This window comes from Zingiber officinale, chromosome 10A, assembly GCF_018446385.1.
Source record: "Zingiber officinale cultivar Zhangliang chromosome 10A, Zo_v1.1, whole genome shotgun sequence".
Lineage (NCBI taxonomy): Eukaryota > Viridiplantae > Streptophyta > Magnoliopsida > Zingiberales > Zingiberaceae > Zingiber > Zingiber officinale.
The window spans coordinates 79749408-79759763 of record NC_056004.1 but is presented as its reverse complement, the minus strand read 5'-3'; the positions used below and the strand labels follow the sequence as shown (position 1 = coordinate 79759763).

The 10356-nt window shown below is 36.5% G+C and overlaps 1 protein-coding gene across 3 annotated transcripts; it reads left to right on the top strand.

Moving 5' to 3' along the window:
* Positions 1-7147: 7147 nt before the first annotated feature.
* Positions 7148-9776, top strand: LOC122027227. 3 transcript variants are annotated; one of them, XR_006124318.1, is made up of 5 exons: positions 7148-7299; positions 7369-7593; positions 7993-8069; positions 8865-8945; positions 9335-9633. XR_006124318.1 is itself a non-coding variant. In XM_042586153.1 (4 exons), exons 2-4 carry the CDS (start codon positions 7543-7545, stop codon positions 9669-9671), a joined length of 465 nt encoding a protein of 154 aa, XP_042442087.1. In that variant the 5' UTR covers positions 7148-7299; positions 7369-7542; the 3' UTR covers positions 9672-9776. The 3 variants fall into 3 exon arrangements, 2 of the variants coding, with proteins under 2 accessions (XP_042442087.1, XP_042442088.1); XM_042586153.1 differs by lacking the exon at positions 8865-8945 and having other exon boundaries at positions 9335-9776; XM_042586154.1 differs by lacking the exons at positions 7148-7299; positions 8865-8945 and having other exon boundaries at positions 7313-7593; positions 9335-9776.
* The last annotated feature ends 580 nt before the right edge of the window (positions 9777-10356 follow it).

The window sequence follows — 10356 nt, the reverse complement described above, 5'->3', positions numbered from 1 at the left end:
ACTTGGGTAGTAATGATGTGTTGCTAGATACCGCTCATTGCAGATGTTTCTAAATGGGTTTAGGAGCATTTCCAACATTACAAGAACCTATAGGGTCACACACAAAGGGAAGTTAGATGGAGATTAGGTTCATATGATGGACCAACAGGATTAGGTTCATGTGATGAACCAAATTGGATTAAGAGTAATCCAAATTAAACTAATTGAGTTGGACTCAATTTGATTCATGTGTCGAATGAGTCTAGTTTAGACTATGATTCATTGAGTCAATTTAAACCAATGAATAGAGATTCATTAAATTAAATTGATTTGAATCAAAGAGTAGACTTGATCAACCATGGGAGATAAGAGGTCAAGTTTGACTTTACTTGAGAGGGAAGATGAAGGGTCAAGTTTGACTTGACTAAATGCCACCTCATTGTGACTTGGTATGGGCCAGCTAATGATGATGTTCCACATCATCAAGGCTACATCATTGTGTGCCACCACATGAGGAAGACCAAGAGCCATGACTCTTGGTATTACATGGAGGTACAAAAGCTTCAATAAGTGGCCGACCACTATAATGAATGAGAAGTGTGTGCTAATTCAAGGCTTTATCTTCTTCCTCTCTTCTTTTCGCTCCTTCTCCTCCATTGTCGAGACCTCTCAAGAGTGCTAGCACACTCTAAGTGGTTCTCTCCACCTTTTTTCCGTGTGGATATGTGTAGAGGAGTGTACACTTGACACTCTACAAGATCCGGCAACCATTTGGACGAGCGGGATAAGCGAAGGGCATCGCTACAAGGGTAAAACTTCCTTTTCATGTAGATCTAAGGTAAATCTAGTGTAGACAAACATGTACATGAATAATTTTATTTATCTTCGCACAGATCCGTGGCTAGCTTCGAGGTTTCCACAACGCAAAAAGTGATTTTTACGGCTCGAAATTGCTAACATCGGGCATAGAAGCTCTCTGTGCTCACCCCCAGTCGACTGATCCCAGTATCAGTCGACTGGTACAACCCTAAACATAGGGTTTCCTATCCCGAGTACATTTCTCTCAGTACTCAGACCCTCATGACTCACTTGACTTTTCTTCGCAGCTTTGACCTCTTGCCTTCAAGCTTACTTCCTTTGGCTCTCGTCCCTCGAATGCATTCAAGCTTGCGGCTCATCCCCAATGTCATCTTTCACGTATGCCTCGAAGTCACTTCCCTCGACCCTTGTCCTTGCTGCCTTGTCCATTATCCCTCGGATGCTCCATCCTTCATCAGACTCGAAGCCATCAAGCTGAGTCATATGTGTATTATGCAAACCTACACGCTCACATACACATATCAAATAACGAGGGTAATTCTAACTTAAACCTTTTGCCCAAACACCAAAACATATTCTAACATGAACCAATGGGATTATTGTTGGTTGCTACACCTAGATACCGTTCTGTTCCCCTGTATAAAAATTTTATACAATCATAAAACTTTCCTAGTTACCATTATGCTCTACTGAAGTTAAACTTGAATCGCAAACGAAACTTAACATTATTGATTCAAGTTCAAACTTTAAGAGTTAAACTTGGATTTTAAACGGAACTTAACATTATTAATCCAAGTTCAACTGATGTGTTCTTCTTAAGTTAAACCATATTACAGAAGTTATCAAATATCTATTTTAAAGATCGGCTCTCAGGTCAAATATGGCTAGGCACTAGGCCTTCTTAGGTATGGGATAATCAACCACTGCCTCGATAAAGCCTTTCAAAGAAATCGGATATTTAACTTCTTACAGTAAACTAGGTTTAACTATAGAAACCTCAATAGAAGCACAATATCGAAACATGAAATCGAAAAACGATAACGTAAAAACTGAAAGCCTCTTGTGTTTGGTATTTCAAGATCTAAACAAAAGATGAACTAGTTATGATGCGGAAACTAATAACTAGTTATACCTTTTGTAGCTTATAAACCTCTTTATCTTCTGTCATTGTAATGCCCGCCCCTCTACTACTACTCTAAAGAAGGGACGGGGTTACTTACTTGAAACCTACATACATGTATATGCATATAAACTCATGGCAGCGGAAGGGGGGTTGTCTAAAATTTAATCTAATCATATGCATATGGACTAAACATAACATGTGACCCATATAATCATATAACATAGTAAACATGCTTAACATACTAATCCTTCAAACATAACATGTAACTTGATTTATCATCAACTACTTGAAACATGATTCATGATATCATAAGCATACCAACATGAAACAATAAAACATAAGAGCATAATCTATCCATGCTAGCTCAAGTAGTTATCAAGCATATAGTTAAACATGGTTCACAAAAAGGTCAAGACATATATATATATAAGTTCTGAAACACAAAGGGATCTATTCCACCATGCCACTTCCACACACATTCTTGCCCTTCCTGCTGCTCCTCTTAGCTTAGCCACTCTTTTCCTTTTTCTGCAGTACAAGGAAACATAAAACTATAAGCACATAGGCTTAGTATGTTCCTTTCCTACTCACAAAAACTATAAATCATACATAACATAAAGTATTAACATGTTCACTTGACAAGTCATAACTTAGCATGTGAGAGCATAAACATAGAGTCATATCATAGCATAGCATGTGAGAACATAATCATAAAATCATATCATAGCACGTGAGGGCATAAACATAAAATCATATCATATCATGTGAGGGCATAAACATAAAGTAATAACATGATCATATAAGCATCATAGACATATTTTCAAGAGCATCTTAAATAAGCATAAAGGATACCATATAACATGAACTTGTAGATGCAAGATGTTCTTTGAAAACATGTATCATGAAATGAATATATGCAAGATGTCCTTTTGAAAACATATATCATATACATACTTAAACATAATCTCAACATGAGGGCCCGGCTTGTACCACATACATACATGAATGTGCGCATCCTAAGTAGATCCAAGGTAGCTAATCTTGAACCTACTAGGAACTAGGCCCGTTTCATAGACCATCAACCTAGGGGCAACTTAGGAGCCCATCCCTTTTACTAGGCCCGTTTCATAGACCATCGACCTAGGGGCGCTTATGGAGCACACCCTTGGTACAAGTCATACAAAAGTAAAATAGCATATCATGTTTCTTATCATATCATACATATCATGTTCTTGTCATATCTTGCCTTATCATGTTCTTATCTTATCATGAAGAGTGCTCTTGGTCCCAACTTAAGGGAAGCATCTCTTAGGCTTTTCATCTTACATAAGCCTTTCATAAACATATCATGTCCTTGTCATATCATGTAACATAGCATGTTCTTGTCATATCATGAAACATAGCATGTTCTTAGCATATCATGAAGCATAGCATGTTCTTGTCATATCATGAAACATAGCATGTTTTGGTATATCATGATAGCATAAAGTGCACATAACTTAAAACATATCATAAGGAATCATAAGTGCACATAACATAAAGCATTTCATAAGGAATCATAACATGATGGCATGTGTGTACATAACATAAAGCATGTCATAACATAAAGTTCATACCATATCATATAGAATCATTATCATGCATGGTTAGGGTTTAAAACTTCCTACAAACCCTAAAACCTAACTTGGCCGAACCATCAAAAGCATAAATCTTAGGTTTTCAAGCATCATAAAACATGGAAATCAAATACCTAAGTTTTCATAATACTTAACATAGCATGTAAGACCTTTAGAAACCCTAGGTAGCTTTTAACCTAATCTCTTTTTTTTTTTCTTCTTCTTGGCCGAACCCTAGTAGCATGGTTCTCAATCTTTTCTTCCACATGAAGCATGAAAAATTCTTAAACTAACATCATATAGTGGGTGACATATAATGAGGATTCATAAACAAGCATAATTAGGTTCTTAAATTTCCTCTAATTCCTTTATTCCCTCTTGGCCGAAACCTTAAGAGCTTGGTTCTAGATCTTTAAGCAACATGAGCATGAAAATTTTAATCTAACATCATGTAGTGAGTTACAAACCCTAAGAGATCATAAGCAAGCATAGTTTACATTTTAAACTTTCTCAAAACCTCTTTATCTTTTCATGGCCGAACCCTAAAGAACAAAGTTCCAAGATCTAAGCAACATCAATCATGAAGAACCTTAACCTAACATCATATAATGGATTACACATCATAAGAAAACATAAGTAAACATAGCTAGGTTTCTAAATTTCCCTTAATCCTCTTATTCATTCATGGCCGAAACTTTAAGGAAGCATGATCTAGATTTTTAAGCCACATAAAACATGAAAACTTCATACTAACATCATATAGTGATTTACACATCATAAGAAACCATAAGCAAGCATAGTTAAGTTTCTAAACTTCCTTTAACCCTTTTTATCTCTTCTTGGCCGAAACCTTACAAGCATCAATCTAAGTTTCTAAGCAATAGATAGCATGAAAAACTTTAAACTAACAACATATAATGGTTATACATCATAGGGAACCATAAGCAAGCTTAGTTAGGTTTCTAACTTTCCCTTAATCCTTTTATTCTTTCATGGCCGAAAGTTTACTATCATGAATCTAAATTTCTAAGCAATAAATAACATGAAAAACTTTTAACTAACAACATATAATGGGTTACACATCATAAGGGATCATAAGCAAGCTTAGTTAGGTTTCTAACTTTCCCTTAATCCTTTTATTCTTTCATGGCCGAAACTTCAAGAGAGCATGATCTAGATTTAAGCCACATAAAACATGAAAACTTCTAGAAATCATTGATAGCCTCTTAACCTTATTTCCTCATCTTGGCCAAAATCTACAAGGTAAGATCCTAGGTTTTAAAAAAAAACACACATATAACGTGGAAGCTACTTGTACTGCAGGTGAGGGGAATACTTACTTCCTCTCGCTTGATTCTCTAAGAAAATGACCTTGCCTTGTGAAATTTTTCTTTAGAGAGGACTCTTGGCTTGAATTCGGCACAAAGGGAGGAGGGAGCTTAGGGTTCGGTGGAGAGAGGAAGGAGGAGGAAGAAGAGGGAAGAAGAGAAAACGAATTTTTCCATTCCCTTTCTCTTTTTATTCCTAATGAAAGGAAGAAGAAAAAAATCAAATTTTTCTTCCCTTTTCTTTTACTCATCCTTAATGAAGGGAGGAGCAAAACTCTCTTTTCATTTGGAAGAAGAAGAAGAAAACTTGAATTTCTCCTTCTTAGTGAAGAGAGCCTTCACTTTCCTTACCTTTAACTATCTTGTCCCTTTTCTTTCTAACAGCATACCCCTGCTGGGGCTACTGGTTATGATATTCATGCATCTAACAAGAGGTCCAAGGTTCAAACCTTGGTCATGCCTCTTTTTGTTTCTATTTTTTTTCTTTATTTCTTTGAAAGTCCACATAAGGCTCATTTTAATCATGCATAAATCTATATGAATTATTAGAGATCCTATGGGTGTTACAGTCGTATTCCTCTTCTTATCTTAGACGTCGTGCGAGCGACGATCTACCAAGATGAGAACCACCCATGCCTTTCTTCTTGATTCCAAGTTTCGGTCACCACCAACTCCATGGGATGCTAGAAACAATGCCTCCTTTCTCTACTTCTTCTCCAAGCAAAATCTGGCCACCAATGTCTCCCAAAGAGTTTATGCCGCCGGCCACCAAAGAAGAAGAGAAGAGGAAGAGCAATGACCGCCCACACCAAGGAAGATAGGAGAGGAATAAGAGATGTGTTATGTCATGGGGCAACCCCCTCCCTCTTTTTTATAATCCTTGGTCATGGCAAATAAGGAAAGTTTTATACATAATTAAAACTTCCTTATTTTTCTTGCCAATGAATAAAAGGAAAATTTAATTAAAAATTCCTTTTAATCTCTCAATGGCCAGCCACATCATGTCCACTAAACAAGGCAAGTTTTATACATAAAATTAAAACTTCCTTATTTGTTTCCGGAAATTTTTAAAATAAAAATTTCTCTTTTTAAATCCCTTCATGGTTGATAATAAAAGGAAAATTCAGAAATTAAAATATTTCTTTTAAAACATGTGGATGATTACAAAAAAGGAAAGTTTTATCCAAAATTAAAATCTTCCTTTTCAACTATAAATAAGGAAAGATATCTAATCTCTCTCTTAATCTTTTGTATAAAATTATAAAAGGAAAGATCTTAAATTTTAAACTCTCTTTTTTAAAATCATGCCTTCCACATAAGGAAATATTTTAAAATTAAATTCCCTTTTATTTTTAATATGGTCGGACACCCTACTTGGGCTCCAAGCTAGGGTCGGCCACAACATGAACCGATCTAACCTTGGTTTGGCAGGCCTTAGCTTGGGCTCCAAGCTTGGCTTGGTCGGCCACCTTAAGGTGGGTAAGAAGTTGGGTTTGGGTGGATATAAGACTTTATAAATAAGAGGCTGCGACAGGGACCGAGAGGAGGAATTGGTTTTGGTCTCTCGATGAACTTAAGCTTCCCGTGTTCGCCCCGAACACTCAACTCATGTTTATCAATAATAACTCATACCACTAAAGAGTTATTATTGAACTACCACACCAATCCCACATTACTATATGAGCTTCTTCTTATCATGAGTGTGTTAATCTCCCTGTGTTAAAGATACCAAATATCCATTAATTAAATGAGTTACTGGTACACTACAAGAAAATCGGGATTCTACAACACTTAAAAGACAACGCTTTTTTTAAAAAGCGTTGTCTTTTTTCCTTTTACAACGCTTTTAGTGAAAAGCGTTGTCTATTTCTTTATGTTCTTACTAATAGACAATGCTTTTTAAAAAAACGTTGTATATTAGTGATTTTTGTGGGTCAAAGACAACGCTTCTTGAAAAGCGTTGTCTATTACCATTTTTTTTAGTGTATATGACAACGCTTCTTGATTTTTAGTGGGTCAAAGACGCCGATCCTTTTAATCCTAAACCCGACTTCTGCTCTGCGCACCCGATTCCTCTCTTCCCAGATCTCCCCTCTGCTTGACGCACTCTCTCTCGCGGACGACTCGAAGACGACGGAACGGAGCTTCGACCTTCGGTGATCGACAGTGTCACTTGAGGAGGAAGTCTTCGGATCTCGACGATATTGGCGTAGTCCAAGCCATCTTCAGTAATCGATACCTAGGGCACGACTGATCGCCTGCTTCTCACCGGACTTTTTCTTCTTTCCTCGGCACCGCCGGTGTAGATTTATTCCCGGAGCCTCAAGGATGAGCTATCTTGTTCTTCTTTGATTTCCCGCAAACCTCAGCGCCAGACCTTTCCTCGATTCCTCCTCTTCCTCTTGTGGCGCTGTGCCCTAGCCGGATCTTGGAGGTAAGGAATCGTACTCTGTGGGTTGTTGAGATGTTGTGTGACCGATTCTTCTTTTCCCTTGCTCGCCAGAGACGTTCGATTGTTGAGGTAATCTGGTGGGGGAGTCTTCTTCCGGCAGCAACCATCTATGGTTGAGGATCATCAGAAAGTGAACTGTTGATTGCCTCTAAACCTTACGTGAGAAAGATTCCAGCAGGGAAGTTTAGTTCTGTGGTGTTCTTTGGTCCCATCAACCACTCTTTCATGGCAGTAACGATTCTGGATTGGGGATCAACAGAAGGGGCTGAGCTTGAGGTATGTGTAGGGGTTTTGATACATGATGTAGATGATTGTTAGATAGGTTTATGCGTTGAATTAGGGATAAATTGGATCACATTGGTTAATTGAATTTAGAATAGCACATGTGTAGTTGGATTTAGATCATGGTGTAATCTGATCATTTAGTAGTTAATTGTGCGGATAAGCTGTTTTGTTTACAGTTTCTTCTCTTTTCTCTATTTTTGAGTAATTTATTTCTGCTCGAGAAATTTTTACTTTGACACTTTTATTACTTGTAAGTTGTATCCATGTTCTCTTTTATATAATGCTCAGTTAGATTAACATAGGGACATTGCAACTAATATATCTATATATTCTGGAACTCTATAAAATCAATTACTGGTGCTTCGTTGTTACATTGCACTATCCTTGCAGTTAAGATTGGGAGGCCAGGGTATAGGGTCTCAAAGCAATTTGATCCAGAGACAAAACAACGGTCTCTTCTGTTTCAGGTTTCACCTAGCACTTTTATAATATTTTGATTAATATATCTGATATTATGATTTCAATTTGCACACATTATGATTTCATTGACTCATGCCCATCAAGTGTTTGATTAAATTTCTCTTCCATTGTATAGGTTTTAGTTGATACAATTTCTTTAGTTTAATTCCAAGTAATGCTTGTTAGTTTAGTGATTTATGTTCCTATGATGTTTGTTCTTTATTTGAATGTAATTAGTTTAGGTTTTGTCACATGCTCTAGTTTATGTTCCTATGCTGTTTGTTGGATTCTCTAAGGCACCGCATTCATGATGAGGATTGGAAATATATAGTGGAAATGTGAGTTCATATTTATTTTTATTAAGCATTTATGTTAATACAAAACTCATATATAAAAAATCATTAACATATGAAGGGCCTTAAGATTGTTTAATTCAAACAAGGAAAGGAAAGGTAGAAAAAAGGCTATGTGGGAAGTAGTAAAGGTATGTGTAATTATATATAACAATCTTCCTTCATGTGTATGTTTATCATTAATAATTTGTATCTTATTACCATAGGCTCCTCAACAACAAGAAGCAACTTCTTGCTTCTTTGGAATCCATTATCACCTATGCTTGTTAGTTTTTTCCTGCACTCTCATATTTTCAATGGATTGGCCATAGACATTGTATCTCTTAGTTCTGTTTCGTGGAAGGTTTCTGACAAATTGAATTTCCAGATACAGTAGATTTTATCTCTCAGATTATTGCAGCTTCGATACAGGAATACCTGTCCATTTGCTGACTATTTCTGCTGTCACAGCCAACCCTTTGTTTCAAAGTATTTTGATGTTATTGATCCTTCAAGGACGAACAACAATCTTTGACAAAGTTTCAGAACAAGGTAGCAGCAACTTGATTTCTTAACTTACCTTTGCTAATGATATCATTTTGTTCTCTTTGCTCATATCAAGATTGTGTGAGTGGTATTGTCCAATTGAAGATGGACAGTCTGGAATTAGACTGTGTTCATCTTTTATGCTGAATTGAGAGCTACTAATATATAATTGGTACAACTTCCACTCTAGAACATAGAACCATTTGTTTCAACAAGGTGTAGTAAAGTGTCAAATTACAAACTTTAACACCTCTTTACCATCATTTCTAGACATTATGATTTCATTCTTTTCCATTAGTAAAGTGTCCATCTCTTGCAATTATGAAGCATGACATTCTACATTCTCTACAAATAACTGTTTGCAATTATGATCTACTCGTTTACCTTTCTTTCAGTAAGCGATTGGTGGTTTGGATGTCAATGAGTGGAACGGTAGAAGGGTCGTCTCTAAACCCAAATGCCCTACACTCTGTTCTGCAGCAGTTGCGGGAGTCAGTGCAGGCATTGTTGGAACACTTCCATCAGTGGAGGCAACAAGAGATGGCTGGCAAAGACTTGTTTGAGACTGCCTCTGTGGAGGCTTTAGTCATGAACCTGAGCACCAAATCTCCGAAAAAAGGCGTGAGGCCGGGTAAATATCGTGAAAAACCTGTCCAATGCGTAAGGCCAAAGTGTGCTCCTCGCCGCATCATTCTTCGAGGCCGACTAGCTATTTGTGCTTTTTTGTTTTAAATTCGAATGTCACTATACTTTGAAACAGAACTATTTAGTCTTTGTGTATAGTTGAATTCTCCTGTAAATACTAATACTTTGTAATTGAATTCTATTGTTTTGGTACGAGTTTGGAATCATTAGTTGAGCTAATTAATGTTATTTTATATGTCAAATTCAAATCTAGATATGGTAAAAGAAAATTAATAGTTTTGTAAATATAAAAAAAATGATTTTGTAAATAGAGTTTTTTTTATTTTAAAAAGACAACGCTTTTAAAGCGTTGCACAAGTGTTGTCTTTGCCAAAAACAACAACGCTTTTAAAGCGTTGCAAAGATGATGTTTTTGCAAAAAATACACAACGCTTTTAAAGCGTTGTCTTAGCTACAAACGACAACGCTTTAAAAGCGTTGTCGTTGAGCAGACTTTTAACAACAGTGCCTTTAATAACACTTTTTCAGGCACAAAGACAACGCTTTAAAAGCGTTGTCTATTAGCTTTTTTCTTGTAGTGTGACAACTCACTTAATTAATATCTAGCTCCAAGAATAGTACCACTCAACCTTATTATCATGTCGGGCTAAGTCCACCTGCAGGGTTTACATGACAATCTTTATGAGCTCCTCTTGGGGGCATTATCAACCTAGATCGCTAGGACACAGTTTCCTTCTATAATCAACAACACACACTATAAATAATATTATTT